This window comes from Hemitrygon akajei, chromosome 2 (genome assembly GCF_048418815.1).
Source record: "Hemitrygon akajei chromosome 2, sHemAka1.3, whole genome shotgun sequence".
In the NCBI taxonomy this organism is placed as follows: domain Eukaryota; kingdom Metazoa; phylum Chordata; class Chondrichthyes; order Myliobatiformes; family Dasyatidae; genus Hemitrygon; species Hemitrygon akajei.
The window spans coordinates 196,067,453-196,084,938 of record NC_133125.1 but is presented as its reverse complement, the minus strand read 5'-3'; the positions used below and the strand labels follow the sequence as shown (position 1 = coordinate 196,084,938).

The window sequence follows — 17,486 nt, the reverse complement described above, 5'->3', positions numbered from 1 at the left end:
GCAGAGCCCTGTTAGATTGTGAGCTGTGTAAATACATTTACTCACCTCTGAAAGGTCGTCCCCTCACTGTGTCTCCTCATCCTGACACTCCCGTTACCAGAAACATCATCCCTACATCTACCTGGGGAGCCTGGAGTAAATCTCAGTCTCTCTCTCTGTCTCCGCCATACACAAATACACACAGGGGGCTTCACCATTTACATTTCTCCATTGCGTCAATGACCAACACAGTCTGCCCGAGGATTGTGCTGGGATCAGCCTGCATGTGTTGCCACACTTCCGGCTCCAAAATATCATGTCCACGTCTCTCTCCCCTTCACCGTACCTCTCTGGGTAGTTCCAACCTGAGCATCGATGTCTCTAATGGTCCACTCCCCTCTCCTATCACATTCCTCCTTCTTTATCCCCCTTCCAGATGAAATTACACTGCACTCCCATTTTTTCTTCAATCAGATGCTGGAAGAACTAAAACAAAACAGAAATTACTTGAAACCCACAACAGAGCAGGCAGTGTTTGAATTAATTCCGGGAGAGGTCACCGACGTGGAACGTGAAACCTGTTCCTCTCTCCACTGATCCTGACCAACCTGCTGTGTTTTTCCAGCATTTCCTGCATATAAACTGGGTCCAAAACTGAATATCTGATTCAAAGTAGAGATCCGGACTCTATTTGCCTCGTAAATTAGAGGAACAGCTCCCCATTTTCCGTCAGGGTGATTGGCAACCTGGCAGCATCAACATCGAACTTTCAAACTTCTGGAAGTCGTTCCCTGTCACTTTTCCTGTTTAATTGTCTCTCTCCTCCTGCTCCACCAGCCCCATCACCCTCTCTCTTTCCCCTCCTTCCCCACCCTCTCCATCTGTCCATCACCCACACTCCCCCCCCACCCTCTCCATCTGCCCATCACCCACACACTCCTCCCCACCTCTCCATCTGTCCATCACCCACACACTCCTCCCCATCTGCCCATCCCCCACACACTCCTCCCCACACTCTCCATCTGCCCATCCCCCACACACTCCTCCCCACCCTCTCCATCTGCCAATCACCCACACCCTCTCCATCTGCTCATCACCCTCACACTCCTCCCCACCACTCCATCTACCCATCCCCCACACTCCTCCCCACCCTCTCCATCTGCCGATCACCCACTCTCCTCCTGACCCTCTCCATCTGCCCATCACCCTCACACTCATCCCCACCTCCCTCCCTTTACTCCGGGGTCACTTTCCCCTCCTGTCAGATTCCAAAATCTTCAGCCCTTTGTCACTGACACCTCTCACCTCCCAATTTCTGACACATTTCCACCCGTCCCTCATCTATCACCCCTCCCTCAGGTATTACCCCTCACCTGGATCCACCCCTCACCTACCCATTTCCCTCCATAGATGTTGCCTGACACGGTGGGAGACCCAGGCGCTTTGTGTGTTACCACCACAACATGTCCCGTGTTACCAAGATTCACCCTGACCTCCCTCTCCCAGTCAGCACCACCACCACTTGCCCCAGTTACCCTGTCAGTCCTGGTGGACTTTAGCACCCGGGGGAGCCGGGGAGCTCAGGACCCGCCGCCCGCGGCTGCTGCTGAATCCGCAGTGTTTCTGTTCCGTTGACGGATGCGGTGAACGAGTTAAAATTAATGGATCGATAATTCTCACATCGTGTTTATTTCACTCTCCGCACATTTATATTTACACTGACTGACTCCTGACGCCGGTCCCGGACCCGACCCGTTTACAGACCCGGAGCAGATTCTCAGCCACTCGTTTTTATAGATAGTCCAGAAGAAAGGATAAAGTTTCTCCGTGAATTTATTCCCGGTGAAGGTGTGGAGATGGGACTTGGTCTCCGCGTTGTAAAATGAAACTGTCCCGGACTCGTAACTGAGATAAACTCCCACCCTCCCGGGGATGGGATCGGCAGCGAGACGGGACCCAGGGGAGGTGTAAACCCGCATCACGTCATCAACCCGCGCGATGATCCAGAATCCGGTCTCCGGACTCGGTCTGACCCATCGCTTCCTCTTCACAGACTCTGCGGCGACTCCCAGACTCCAGCCCCGATTCCCCGTCACCTCCACCTCCCAGTAATGTCTCCCCGATGTGAATCCCTCCGATCCCAGCACACAAGCCCGGTCTGTGAACCTCTTCCCGGTGTCAGGGAGATTCCTCCGGGTCCCAGTGTATCTCACACTCTTCCGATCCTCAGACACCTCGAGCCGCGGATGCGCCGTTTCCACATCCAGGGTGACAGAGACTGGGGGAAGAAGCAGAGAATTAGAGAGTGCCCGGGGATCGGGGGGAGACTCGGGCAGCGCGGCCCCGGGGATCGGGGGGAGACTCGGGCAGCGCGGCCCCGGGGATCGGGAGGAGACTCGGGCAGCGCGGCCCCGGGATCGGGGGAGACTCGGGCAGCGCGGCCCCGGGATCGGGGGGGGGAGACTCGGGCAGCGCGGCTCCGGGACCGGGGGAGACTCGGGCAGCGCGGCCCCGGGGATCGGGGGGGAGACTCGGGCAGCGCGGCTCCGGGATCGGGGGGAGACTCGGGCAGCGCGGCCCCGGGGATCGGGGGGAGTCTCGGGCAGCGCGGCCCCGGGACCAGGGGAGACTCGGGCAGCGCGGGCCCCGGGACCGTGGGGAGACTCGGGCAGCGCGGCCCCGGGGATCGGGGGGGAGACTCGGGCAGCGCGGCCCCGGGATCGGGGGGAGACTCGGGCAGCGCGGCCCCGGGGATCGGGGGGGAGACTCGGGCAGCGCGGCCCCCGGGATCGGGGGGAGACTCGGGCAGCGCGGCCCCGGGGATCGGGGGGAGACTCGGGCAGCGCGGCCCCGGGGACCGGGGGAGACTCGGGCAGCGCGGCCCCGGGACCGTGGGGAGACTCGGGCAGCGCGGCCCCGGGGATCGGGGGGAGACTCGGGCAGCGCGGCCCCGGGGATCGGGGGGAGACTCGGGCAGCGCGGCCCCGGGACCGTGGGGAGACTCGGGCAGCGCGGCCCCGGGATCGGGGGGGAGACTCGGGCAGCGCGGCCCCGGGGATCGGGGGAAGACTCGGGCAGCGCGGCCCCGGGGATCGGGGGAAGACTCGGGCAGCGCGGCCCCGGGGATCGGGGGGAGACTCGGGCAGCGCGGCCCCGGGATCGGGGGGAGACTCGGGCAGCGCGGCCCCGGGGATCGGGGGGGAGACTCGGGCAGCGCGGCCCCGGGATCGGGGGGAGACTCGGGCAGCGCGGCCCCGGGGACCGGGGGAGACTCGGGCAGCGCGGCCCCGGGACCGTGGGGAGACTCGGGCAGCGCGGCCCCGGGGATCGGGGGGAGACTCGGGCAGCGCGGCCCCGGGGATCGGGGGAAGACTCGGGCAGCGCGGCCCCGGGGATCGGGGGGAGACTCGGGCAGCGCGGCCCCGGGACCGTGGGGAGACTCGGGCAGCGCGGCCCCGGGGATCGGGGGGAGACTCGGGCAGCGCGGCCCCGGGACCGTGGGGAGACTCGGGCAGCGCGGCCCCGGGGATCGGGGGGAGACTCGGGCAGCGCGGCCCCGGGGATCGGGGGGAGACTCGGGCAGCGCGGCTCCGGGACCGGGGGGAGACTCGGGCAGCGCGGCCCCGGGGATCGGGGGGAGACTCGGGCAGCGCGGCCCCGGGGATCGGGGGGAGACTCGGGCAGCGCGGCTCCGGGACCGGGGGAGACTCGGGCAGCGCGGCCCCGGGGATCGGGGGGAGACTCGGGCAGCGCGGCTCCGGGACCGGGGGGAGACTCGGGCAGCGCGGCCCCGGGGATCGGGGGGAGACTCGGGCAGCGCGGCCCCTGGGACCGGGGGGGAGACTCGGGCAGCGCGGCCCCGGGACCGGGGGGAGAGGCCGCTGGGCCTCAGGCGCAGTTGGATGGGCGACAGGACCCTTTCCCGGGGTTTTACCCAAATACAGCGGATGGTCAACCGGCATCTTCCCGAGGTTTTTCCTCGACATGGAGAGCGGATTTTCCTCGATCAACAAACACAAAATTCTGGAGAATCTCAGCGGGTCAAGCAGCGTGTGATAAGGGAGATGTACAGTCGCTGTTTCAAGCCGAGACCTTTCCTCGATTGGAAAGAAAGACGGGAGATAGCAGTGGAAACGGGTGTGAGAGAGACCCAGAATATTCAGCCTCTCCTTATAACCCAAACTCTCCAGTCCCAGTAACATCCTTGTAAATCTGTTTTATACCCTCTCAGTTTAATGACATCCTTCCTGTAGAAAGATAACCAGAACTGTACAGGGTGATCAAAATCATAAAGACAAGAAAGTCTGTAGATGCTGGAAATCCAAAGCAACACACACAAAACCTTGGCCCAAATCATCAACTGTTTATTCATATCCATAGATGCTGCCTGACCTGCTGAGTTCCTCCAGCAGTTTGTATGTTACTCTGCTCCAAATGTGGCCTTCCCAATGTCTTGTACACTCATAACGTGACGTCCCAGTTCCTGTACTCAGTATTCTGTCTGATGAAGGCAATCACCTCCTGGTCTCTCTGTTCCACAACACTCTCCAGGGCCCCCGATTGATGTGTAAATCCTGTCCTGGTTTACCTTCCAAAATGCAACACCCTCATCTCTCTGAATTAAAATCAAATTCCATCCAATGGCCCAGAGACCCAATTAATCAAGATCTCGTTGTAATCTTGGATAAACCATGAGCAAGAGGGTTATGTAGTGGATAACACAATACTGTTGCACCTTGGGGCATTCCAGAGTTCAGAGTTCAATTCCAACACCATCTGTAAGGAGTTTGTACTTTCTCCCCGGGACCTCGTGCATTTCCTCCGGGTGCTCCCGATTCATCCCTCAGATTGGGGAGGAGTGGACAGTGAGGAAGACCATCATTACTTGCAGTGGGACCTGGAGCAGCTGGGAAAATGGGCTGAAAAGTGTCAGCTGGAATTTAATGCAGACAAGTGTGAGCTGTTGCTCTTCGGTAGGACCCCAGTGTAGGTCTTTCACAGTGAATGGTCGGGCACTGAGGACTCTGTTCTACAGCAGATCTGGGAACACAGGTCCAGAATACATCGAAAGTGATGTTACAGGTAGATGGATGTTACGTTGAAGTTGTCTGAGACCTGGGGCCGCCTAATTTGGGATATTGTGTACAGTTTTGGTCACCTACCTACAGGAAGGATGTAAATAAGTTTGCAAGAGTACAGAGAAAATTTCCAGGGATGTAGCTGGGACTGGAGGACCTGAGTCATGAGGAAAGATTGAATAGTTTAGGACTTTATTCCTGTAACATAGAAGACTGAGGGGAGATTTGATAGAGGTATACAAAATAATGAGGGGGTATAGATAGGGTAAATGCAAGCAGGCTTTTTCCACAGAGGGTGTGTGGGATTACAACCAGAGGTCATGGGTTAAAGGTGAAAGATGAAAAGTTTAAGGGGAACATGAGGGGAAACTGCTTCATTCAGAGGGTTGTGAGAGTGTGGAACGAGCTGCCAGCCCAAGTGGTGCAAGCAAGCTCGATTTAAACATTTAAGTGAAGTTTGGACGGTACATGGATGGTCGGAGTTGGAGGACCATGGTCCCGGTGCAGGTCGATGGGAGCAGGTAGTTTAAATGCTTCAGTATAGACCAGATGGGCTGAAGGGCCTGTGTTGTTGTTAATGGTCATTGTACATTGCCCCGTGATTAGGCTGGTTTTAAATAGTTGGGGTGCTGGGTGGAGCGGGTCGTTGGTCTGGGACGGCCTGTTTCACACTGTCTCTAAATAAATAAATAACCTCTTCACTGTCCATGAAACCACCAAATTTAGAGTCCTTCACAAACCTACTAAACACTTCACCTACATTCTCTCCAAATCATTCATATGAATGATGAAAAACAGTGGACCCAGCACCGATCCCTGCAGAACAACCACTGGTCACAGGACTCCACCCAGACAACTCTGTATCCTATTCCAGATCGTACCGTATCCCATGTGATCTAACTCTCTGCTACCTTGTCCAATCCCTCGCTAAACTCCATGGAGACGATGTCTACTGCACTTTCATCAGCTGTAATTTATTTATTGAGATACAGCACGGAATAGGCCCTTCCGACCCTTTGACCCCCACCACCCAGCAACCCAATTTAATCCGAGCCTGACCATGGAACAAGTTACAATGACATCCATCACCACCCAACAATCCCTGATTTAATCCGAGCCTGACCATGGGACAAGTTACAATGACCCCCACCACCCAGCAACCCCTGATTTAATCCGAGCCTGACCATGGGACAAGTTACAATGACCCCCACCACCCAGCAACCCCTGATTTAATCCGAGCCTGACCATGGGACAAGTTACAATGACCCCCACCACCCAGCAACCCCTGATTTAATCCCAGCCTGACCATGGGACAAGTTACAATGACCAATTAACCTGCCAACCAGTACAGGTTTGGACTGTGCAACTAGAGCACCTGGAAGAAACCCACGTGGTCATGGGAGAACGTACAAACTCCTGACAGGCAGTAACGGGACATGAACCCGGGTCGCTGACAACATAAGGACGTACCTGAATGAGAGAGAGGCTGAGATTCTGTCAGAGTCTGCTAAGTTAGCAGACGAGTATGCTTTAACCCACAAGGTAAAGTTTTTCCCGAGCAAGAGCTACCAAAGGAGTAGCAGGGATAACAAAGATAACCCACCGGCTAAACCAGAGAGTAAACCGGGGACTAGTGATAAAAGTCAGGAGGAAGGGAAGCAGTCAAAAGAAAAATTTCCCAGTTTCAAGTGTTACTTTTGTGGGAAGCCTGGTCATGCGGCATCCAATTGTTTTGCTATGAAAAGGGAAAACAGGACAGAGAGAGAGAGAACCCCAAATGCCTGCGTTCAGACGGTTAAAACACCACTGAAGAAGGAGGGGTCTGACCGAGTTCAAGAGGGATTTGAGAGATTTATTTCAAATGGGTTTGTGTCTGTGAAGGAGGGATCAACTCCGGTTCCAGTGAGAATCTGGAGCGATACTGGAGCTTTTCAGTCACTGATATGAAAGAGTGTTTTGGAGTTTGGTGCTGAGATGGAGATTTGAGAGTCGGGGGCGTTGAGAGTAAGTGTTCAGCACGGACTAGAAGGGCCGAGAAGGCCTGTTTCCGTGCTGTAATTGTTATATGGTGATATGGTGGTGAATATTATCAAAGGTATTGGAAAGGGGACTGAGACCGTGACTTTGCATAAGATAATTCTGAAATGCGACTTGGTATCTGGACCAGTCACAATAGGGGTGCGATCTGAACTACCGATAGACAATGTTGATCTCTTACTCGGAAATGACCTTGCAGGTGGGCATGTTTACCCAGAAAGTGGTGAAATGCCATCGGTCATTGTAAAGTGTTAGGCTGCAGTCGGTCAACGATCGGAACAATTTTAAAGGATAAAGTGAGAAAGGCTCTGCCCCGATGAAAGCTACAATGATTACTAAGCAACGCAGTGGTTTAATTATTGGGTTTTGGGTTTTTGATCCTCCACATCAAACCGGCACGGTGAAGAGCACACTTGGGAGTGGTCTGTCACTGTATCGAACCCGGCGCTGAAACATTGGTTCTTAAGTGTTTTATATGCTGTTGTGACGGAAAATAACTGGTTCTTTGAGTCTCAACAGTAGAGGCCTGGACACACACAGTTTTAATACTAAGGAATTTATTTACAAGGGCAAGTCGGGTCAACACAAGCAACTACAATACACAGGAAGCGGTGTGGGGACAGGGTACGGTTACACAAACAAAGAACAAGGGAAAGGCACTACAACAGCTATCCCCCTTGACCTTGGATAGTTGTGGCTCCCTTATCAGGACAAACGATAGACCTTACCAAGCATAAATCAATGCACTTACCTCCAATGTGGTTGCCTGTAAGAGAGGGCGAGCTAAGGGCAAGTCTCACCTTTTAAAGCATGGGGCTGGGCGAGATAATCCAATTAAGGTGACCAATAATTTAGGTGTGCATTGATTAGTTGGGAGGGACCAATGTCTAACCATGTCAGCAACTTCCCTATAATACCACGGGCTCTTAACTTGGGAAGCAGCCTCATGTGTGGCACCTTATCAAAGGCCTTCTGAATCTCCAAATATACAACATCCACTACATCCCCTTTATCCATCCTACTTGTAATCTGCTCAAAGAATTCCAACAGGTTTGTCAGGCAGGATTTTCCCTGAAGGAAACCATGCTGATTTTATACCATCTTGTCCTGTATCACGACGTCCTGTGTCACCATGTGCTCCATCACCTCATCCTTAACAACTGACTCAAACTTCTTCTCAACCACTGAGGTCAGGCTAACTGGTCTATAATTTCCTTTCTGCTGCCTTCCTCCTTTCTTAAAGAATTTTCCACTCCTCTGACACCATGCCAGACTCCAATCATTTTTGAAAGGTCATTTCTAATGCCACCATAATATTTAATGCTACATCTTTCAGAACCCTAGGGTGCAGTTCCTGTTGTCCAGGTGACTTATGTACCTTTAGGTCTTTCAGCTTTTTGAGCACCTTCTCCCTTGTAATAGTAACTGCACCCACTTCTCTTCCTTCACACACTACATCAGGCATACTGTTAGTGTCTTCCACAGTGAAGACTGATGCAAAATAGTCATTTAGTTCATCCGCCATCTCCTTGTCCCCTGTTATTAATTTTCCTGCCTCATTTTCTGGCGGTCTTATATCCACTCTCATTTCTCTTTTATTTTTAACATACGTGAAAAAACTTTTACCATCCACTTTGATATTATTTGCTAGCTTGCTTTCACATTTCATCTTTTCCTTTCCAATGATTGTTTTAGTTGCTCTGTTTAGGTTTTTAAAAACTTCCCAATCCACTATCATCCCACTAATTTTTGCTTTGTTGTATGTCCTTTCTTTTGCTTTTACAATAGTTTTGACATCCCTTGTCAGTCATGGTTGTACTATTTTACAATTTGAGTATTTCTTCGTTTTTGGAAGAAATGAAAACATACTCACGTCCTGCAGCTTCCTCATTTCCCCAGAAACACACACCATTGCTGCTCTGCTGACATCCCTGCCAGCAGCTCTTTCCAATCTACTTTGGCCAACTCCTGTCTCCTACCACTGTAATTTCCCTTACTCCGCTGAAATACTGCTACGTCAGCATTTACTCTAGTGATCACCAACCTTTTTAAGCCCAAGATACCCTATCTCGGCCACAGTCAAAGGCAACATCGACCCCCAGATTGATTAGTTACACACATGCGCACTGGGGCAGAAAAGACCGGAAGTAAAACCCTGCAACCCGGAAGTAGAAATAATGTACAAACTCCAGGGGTACACACCCTTTTTTGCACCGCGGACCGGTTTAATATTGACAATATTCTTACCGACCGGCCGCCGGCGGGGGGTGGGGGGGGGGGGATTAAACACGACCGGAATACAGCGATACTCGAAGCAGGTTCCTTATGTCCAGTCTATTCCACAAATTAGTTTTTGCGGCTCTCGGCACTTAGCTTTTGTCCCACTTGCTCACGTTTTCTCCGCTCAAAAAACTCAGCGGGTTTGTCTTTAAGTGCGGGGTGCTTGGAATCAAGGTACCGAAGCAGTTTTGAGGATTTCACTGCCTCATTAGACAGCCTCCAGGCCCAAACTGCAGCCTCCGCCCTCCGCCAGACACCCTGGCCAAATGTGGCTGGTTGTGGGTGGGGTGAGAGGACAAGGTCAGGGCCGGAGGTCCCCGTGCCGGTTCCAGTCCGGAGAAAGCGACAGAGCGGGGAGTGTGACAGGGCGCCCGCCCACCTTGTAGGATCTATCAGCTGACAAAAGTTTGTATCAGCAGATCGCAGCGCGGTAGCTGCTCTGCTACTTACGGAACCCTGAGCCCGAATTAGTTCGTCTGCGAATATTTTAGCACCGGGTTCCCCACGAACATTCGGTGTGGTGAACAGGTTTAGAGGCGACGCCCACCTCTCCGCGCTCCAGGCCAGTACCAACGGCACTTCTCGCCGGCCGCGTGAGGCGAACCAGTGATTCCTGGCGCGAGGGTATCACTGCATTTAGGCGACTGATGACCTCGCATGGGTTCAAGTTGAACAGTGGGCAAGACAGGGAATGAGGAAAGGTGCAGCTGACTCATATCGTTTCCTCACGGCCCGGTGGTTGGGGACCACTGACTTACACTGTGTAAACACAAAGTACACTGCAGATGCTGTGGTCACATCAACACGTACAAACAAGCTGGATGAACTCAGCAGTCAGCAGGTTGACTGCTCATTTCAACGGACGCTGCCCGACCTGCTGAGTTCATCCAGTGTGTTTGTACGTGTTGAATTACACTGTGTAATGCGGGGGAGCTACACACACGCGCACTGGGCAGAAAGAACGGAACAAAACCCCGCAACCCAAAAACAATCTTTCAACAGTATTTGTGTATTTATTTTTGAATTTTTTTCGGGATCTACTGGGAAAGTCTCAAAGATCGACCAGTCGATTGTGATTAACGGGTCGGCGACTGCTACTTTACTTTCTCTCTTATCAAATTTCAAGTTAAACTCAATCATACTGTGATCACTGGTTCCTCAGGGTTTTTTACCTTCAGCTCCCTAATCGCCTCTGGTTCATTACATAACAGCCAATCCAGTATAGCTGATCCCCTAGTAGGCTCAATGACAAACTGCTTTAAATGCCATCTCTTAGGGATTCAACAGACTCACTCTTGAGATCCATTATCAACCTGATTTTCCCAATCAACCTGCATGTTAAAATCTCCCATGACTACCAGAACATTGCCCTTTTGACACAGCTTTTCTATTTCCTGTTGTAATCTGTGGTCCACCGCCCAGCTCTGTTGGAGGCCTGTGTATAACTGCCATCAAGGTCTTTTTAACCTTGCTGTTTCTGAACTCAACCCACAAGTATTCACTATCTTCCGATCCTATGTCACATCCTTCTACTGATTTGATGCCATTCTTTACCAGTAGAGCCACACCACCCCCTCTGCCTATCTTCCTATCACTCCGATATAATGTGTAACCCTGGACATTCAGCTCCCAACTACAACCATCCTTCAGCCACAATTCAGTGACGGCCACAACATCATACCTGGCAATCTGTAATCGTGCAACAAGATCATCCACTTTATTTCTTATACTACGTGCATTTAGATACAACAGCTTGAGTACCGTGTTTGCTGTCCTTTCTGATTCTGCATCCCTAAAGTTTTGATACTCAGCTTGTTGGCTGCAACTGAGTTCCATCACCTGCCTGCCCTTCCTGACAGACTGACTGCAGGCTATCATTACCATTTTTACCATCCATCCTATCCTGAGTCCCTTCACTCCAGTTCCCACCCCCCTACAAAATTAGTTTAAACCCTCCCCAATAGCTCTAACAAACCTGCCCGCAAGAATATTGGTCCCCCTTGGGTTCAGGTGCAACCCATCACTTCTGAACAGGTCATACCTCCCCCAGGGGGATCCCAATGATCCAAGAACCTGAAGCCTGCCCCCCCCCCCCCCCGCACCAGCTTCTCAGCCACACATTTACCTGCCAGATCATCGTGTTTCTACCCTCACTGGCACCTGGCACAGGCAGCAATCCAGAAATTAGTACCCAGGAGGTCCTAATCTCTGGATTAGAGAGAGGCAAGAGTGGATATTGGACTGCTGGAAAACAATGCTGGAGAGGTAGTAATGGGGGACAATGAAAGGGTGGATGAACTGAAGACGTATTTTGCATCAGGTTTCACTGTGGAAGACACTAGCAGTATGGTGGAAGTTCCAAGTGTCAGGCGACGTGCCGGGCGTGAAGTTAACATTACCAGAGAACAGGTTCTTGGCAAAAGGAAAGATCTTTAGGTAGCTGTCACCTGGACTAGACAGTGTACATGCCAGAGTTCAGAAAGAGGTGGCTGAAGAGATCATGGAGGCATTTGTAACGATCCTTCAAGAATCACTAGATTCTTCAATGGTTCTGGAAGACTGGAAATTTGAAAATGTCACTCCACTGTTCAAGAAGAGAGAGAGAATAAAGGAAACTCTAGGCCAGTTAGTCTGACCTCAGTGGCTGGGAAGATGGTGAAGTTGATTATTAAGGAGGAGTTGTCAGGGAACTTGGAGGCACATGATAAAATAGGCCATGGTTTCCTCAAGGGAAAATCTTGCCTGACAGATCAGTTGGAATTCTTTGAAGAAATAACAAGCCAGATAAACAAAGGAGAACCAGTCGATGTCGTGTACTTGGAATTTCAGAAGGTCATTGACAAGCCATATTTGGCATCTAATTATGACTTAGTAGTGTCTCATAAACAAGCTCAAGTGAATCTTATGTCTTACCGTGTTTAATGCCGCCAATCACTTCTTCCGATGCTATGTCGAGCAAATAGGGGTGATCGAATTTTTCAACCAATAGGGCACCATCTGTCACTGACAATGTGTGGACATCCTCACTAATCCTGTAAATATTATACAGATGGTTATAAACTGAGCATCAGTGATATTTGAACTATTTTACAAATCCATACAGAGTTTCAGTAAAGACCATGTCCTACCTCCTCTTCCGACGCGCTTCCTCCTGAAATAAATCAAACACAGATCTCAATTGACTGAGACTTACTGTCGGCATCTGAGCCAAGTTATTAAAACCTGCTGATAATTCCCACTGAACTCATTCCCACTGACACGAATGGAGAAAGAGGGACATTGAACTGTGTGAGAAAGTACAAGGAATATTTATGAGAATTATACGATAACAGAGAGAAGGAACTTACAGGAGAGACTGGACAGGTTTTAAGATTCTGAATGTATCTGATCGAAAATATTTCTGCTTGTGTGGAGACAATAAGTCAAAGATAAAACATCAGTTGGTCGTTAATAAATCCCACAAGAAATGTAGTGAAGAGAATGTGGAACTCACTGCTACAGGAGTGGCTGAAGTGGAACAGCAGAGATTGATTGTAATGGGGAAGCTGGATAAACACATGAGGGACCATGGAGTTGGGGACACTGTTACTGGGTGTGGTGAGTAGGTGGGAGGAGGCTTGTGCACCAGGGAAACTGATAGGAGAGAATGGACTGAAAGTCCTGTCTCTGATGAAAATGGGATATAATCTGATGAAGAATATTTCTGAAAAACAAAAGACAGTGCAAAATTCTCCAGAACAATGAACCTGATACAAACCAGATATAGATGGTAAATCCGATGTGTAGGTCACATTCTGGAGTTCAACCTCAGTTCCCACCGATCCACAGAGAGACCCTCACACCCACTGCACCAGACACACTCACAGTCTGTGACTGTAATGGGATGTTACTCTGAGTCTCAGTGGATATTATACGTGGGAATCACAGAAGTGATCACTGGCTCAGTGCTATGATCAGAGTAAACATTCCCGAGAAGGATGCAGACTGTCCAGCGATGTACAGATGTTGTGAGAGGCCGGTTTGGAGACAACAACAACCCTGAACAGTCAAAACATCCGTCTGGTTTCAATCAGTTTACAACTCCAGTATTTGTAAATCCCACACTGCATTAAAATACATCATTTTGTGCCTATGTACTTTTACAGGACCAAACTGAAATCTCTCACCATGAGGAATATGATATTGTCTTGTTGATCCATCTGTTCCTGTAACTTTGAGATTTCCTTGTAGATGGCATTTAAATTCTCTTGAATCTCCTGAAGATTTTTCTCCATTGGATTTAGAATCCTCTCCTCTTCTTCCCTGAGATCTCGGAGTACACGCTGCTCTTTCTCGGTGATAATCCGTCGCAGTTCATCAAACTGGGATGTGATGTGGGACTGAACGCTTTGTGACTGTTCCTGTCAAATGAAAGGAGAGGCTGGTTTATTATTTGGCCCTGATGTATTTCCTTATGATATGGAAGGGTCTGTCCAGCCCATTATCATCCAAGAGGACCACAACCTTGCCGTTGGGTTTGGAGGCTTGTGTGCCTCAATGACCCAAAGAACTCTGTTGGCTGGAATGTGGGCTTTATGCTTTGACCCTTGGTAGGGTCACCCATGTCAAACAGGTCAAAGGGTAGAGGCCAGAGTAAGAGTGGTCCACTGGTCCTCCAGGTTCATGGGTTCAGCTCAGGGCTAACAATACTGACTGATGAAACAAAACTGTTACGGAAACAATGAAGAGTCTGTCTACATCTGAGTGCCATGTTATTCCTGAGTCTCCACTCAGGACCTGCCTGACTGACAGTAGTGAAAACCGAGAAGCAGCTACTGACATGTTGAATGAAGACATGAACACTGCCGGAGATGGAGGACCTTCATTGCTGTCCCAAACTCCAGTGGCATAACAGGCAGCAAGTGAGTGGTTCCCAGATATTCGATCACAATTCCCTCAAACCCAGTCTTCCTCACTGACCCATTAACTCCCACCTGATTCACATACAATACCCCTTCACAGGGTTAATTACAGTTGCCAATTTACTGTTCAATCCTGAACAGTCAAAACATCCGTCTGGTTTAAATCAGTTTACAACTACAGTATCTGTAAATACCACATTGAGTTGATTGTCGGCTAAAAGAAGGTACTGGTTACAGAGAGAACGTGCAAACTCCACGCAGACAGCACCAGAGGTTAGGATCGATCCCAGGGCACTGGAGCTGCGATACTCTGCTATTCTGCATTAAAGGGAACAAAACTACACAACAAGATTGTAAATTCTGCTCAGGAAGCCTCACCCGAACTCCAGAAATCTTCTCTTTCTGTTGCTGCTCCTTTTCCTGAAAGTCTGATTTCTTTTTTACGAGAGAGTCCAAGGAAGATTTAACCCGATCCTGGGAATTAAAGAGTTAATGGATTAGACAAAACAAAAAGACAACATAAACAGACGATCGAAAGCGGGTTAGTTTTACCTGGTAAATTTTAACGGCTTCTTTAATCGGCATGAAGTTGTGAGACTTGTGTTCCAGTGCATCTCTACAGATCAGGCAGATCAGTTTCCTGTCCGTCTCACAAAACAGCTTCAGTTCTTCCTCATGTTCCTCGCAGTGAAGTTTACTTTCCTTCTCTTTAGGATTCAGGTTTAGTTTCCGAGCTTTCTCAGACAGATTTGCTAAAACCCGATTGACCCTGAGGGTGCGGTCTGCAAACTCCTCTCTACATTCCGGGCAGGAGTTTCTCTCCTCCCTTTGCCAACACCGTGTGATACAGGAGCGGCAGAAGTTGTGACTACACTCCAGTGACACCGGATCGGTGAAGAAATCCAGGCAGATGGGACAAATTACCTCCTCGATTAAACTCTCGACCTGTCCTTTCGAAGCCATGTTAACTCCCGGTACTTCCGGGTTCAGGATCCTTTCACTTTCGGGAGCTGCTGAACGCCTGCAGTACCAGGTATGTCCACTAGGGGCGCTGCAGTCTCGGGAATGAACAACGTTGCTCCAAGTGTTCTCTGGGCAGGAATCGCGGCAATTTCCACATCAGGGTGGGATCAGAAACATATTAAAGAGGTCTGAATATAAATGAACCCGGAGCGCGGAGCCTGGTTCAGTGTAAAGTACAACTGAAAGGGACAATTCCTGAAAAGCGAGATAGACAGTTGGCCTATGTCCCTGCCTGCTCCAGCCCCACTGAACTTGTCCTCATTAATTGACTCCATTCTAAACCCTTCAGGTCAATCCCTCCCAACCCACATCCGCGACACTTCTCATGCCCTCAATCTCCTCAGCAATTTTCAATTCCCAGGCACTGACCGCCTCATCTTCACCATGGATGTCCAGTTATAACTTCTATCCCCCATCAAGAAGGCCTTACAGCTCTCTGTTTCTTTCTCAATAAAAGAACAAACCAGTTCCTCTCTATCTGGAAGGACTGGTGCTCACCCTCACCAATTTTCCTTCCGCTCCTCGCACCTTCTCCAGACTCGAGGGCTATCCACGGGTATCTGCATGAGCCCCAGTAATGCCTGTCATAGAACAGCCCATGTTCCAGGCCTTCCCCAGTAACGCTCCCCAAATCTTCCTCAGAAACATTAATGACTGCATTGGTGCTGCTTCATGCACCCATGCTGAGTTTATCAATTTCATCAACTTTGCCACTAACTTCCACCCTGCACTTGAATTCACTTGGTCCATTTCAAACACCTCCCTCCCCTTTGCCCTCTCTCTGCCTCCATCTCTGGAAACAAACTGTCAACTGACATATTTTATCAAGCTACTGATTCCCACAGGTAGTTTGACTATACCTCTTCCCACCCAGTCTCCTGTAACTTTTCTAAACTCCTTCATTTCCACTGAATCTGTTCCCAGAATGCAGTTTCCCCTTCCAGAACATCAGGTATGTCCTCCTCTGTAAAGAACAGGGTTTCCTTTCCTCCGCTACTGATGTTGCCCTTACCTGCATCTCCTTCATTTCCCGAACATCTGTGCTCACCTCATCTTCCCTCTGCCTCAACAGTGATAGAGTTCCTCTTGTCCTAACCTACCAGCATGTAAGTGTCCGCATCCATCACATCATCCTCCATAAACCTCCACCATCTCAGAATCGGGTTTATTCTCACCGGCATGTGTCATGTGTCATGTACTGTATTTTGTTAACTTAGCAGCAACAGTTCAATGCAATACATGATATAGAAGTACAATATCTATCTATATATATGTAAATCAATTACAGTATATGTATATTGAATAGATTTTAAACTCTGCAAAAACAGAAATAATATATATTAACAACGTGCGGTAGTGTTAATAGTTTCAATATGTCCATTTAGGAATCGGATGCAGAGGGGAAGAAGCTGTTCCTGAATTGCAGAGTGTGTGCCTTCAGGCTTCTGTACCTCCTCCCTGATGGTAACAGTGAGAAAAGGGCATGTCCTAGGTGCTGGGGGTCCTCAATAAAGGACGCTGACTCAGAGACACCGCTCCTTGAAGACGTCTTGGATACTTTGAAGGCTGGTACCCAAGATGGAGCCGACTAAATTTATGACCCTCTGCAGCTTTTTTCGGTCCTGTGCAGTAGCACCCTCCCCCCACCCCCCCACCCCCCATACCAGACAGTGATGCAGCCTGTCAGAATGCTCTCCACGGTACATCTATAGATGTTTTTGAGTGTTAGGCCCTCAGAGATCTTCACACTCAGGAACTTCAAACTGCTCACTCTACGTGTTCCTTCATCTTACCCTTCCTGAAGTCCACAATTAGCTCTTTCGTCTTACTGACGTTGAGTGCCAGGTTGTTGCTGTGACACCACTCCACTAGTTGGTATATCTCACTCCTGTACGCCCTCTCGTCACCACCTGAGATTCTGCCAACAATAGTTGTATCATCAGCAGGTATATGGATGGTATTTGAGCTGTGCCTAGCCACACAGTCATGGTATCTGATCACCGAACACATCTTTACCTCCTCCCTTCTCTACTTTCCTCAGGGATCACTCCCTCCATGACTCCCTTGTCCATTCACTCTCCCCACTAGTCTCACTCCTGATACTTAACCCTGCAAGTGGCCAAAGTACCTATTCACCTCCTCCCTCACCTCCATTCGAGGACCCAAAATGTCCTTCAAGGTGAGGCAA

The 17,486-nt window shown here is 50.3% G+C and overlaps 1 protein-coding gene across 1 annotated transcript in view; it reads right to left on the bottom strand.

Annotated features, from left to right (window-relative positions):
* LOC140721953 (uncharacterized) overlaps positions 1-15,238 on the bottom strand; it is a 90,906-nt gene extending 75,668 nt beyond the window's left edge. The window contains exons 1-6 of the mRNA XM_073036780.1: positions 14,828-15,238; positions 14,654-14,749; positions 13,541-13,774; positions 12,503-12,525; positions 12,288-12,406; positions 2,046-2,257 (exon numbers count right to left, since the gene is read on the bottom strand). Of these exons, the coding sequence (XP_072892881.1) occupies positions 2,046-2,257; positions 12,288-12,406; positions 12,503-12,525; positions 13,541-13,774; positions 14,654-14,749; positions 14,828-15,238 (1,095 nt within the window). The remainder of the gene's footprint in view (positions 1-2,045; positions 2,258-12,287; positions 12,407-12,502; positions 12,526-13,540; positions 13,775-14,653; positions 14,750-14,827) is intronic.
* Positions 15,239-17,486: the final 2,248 nt, after the last annotated feature.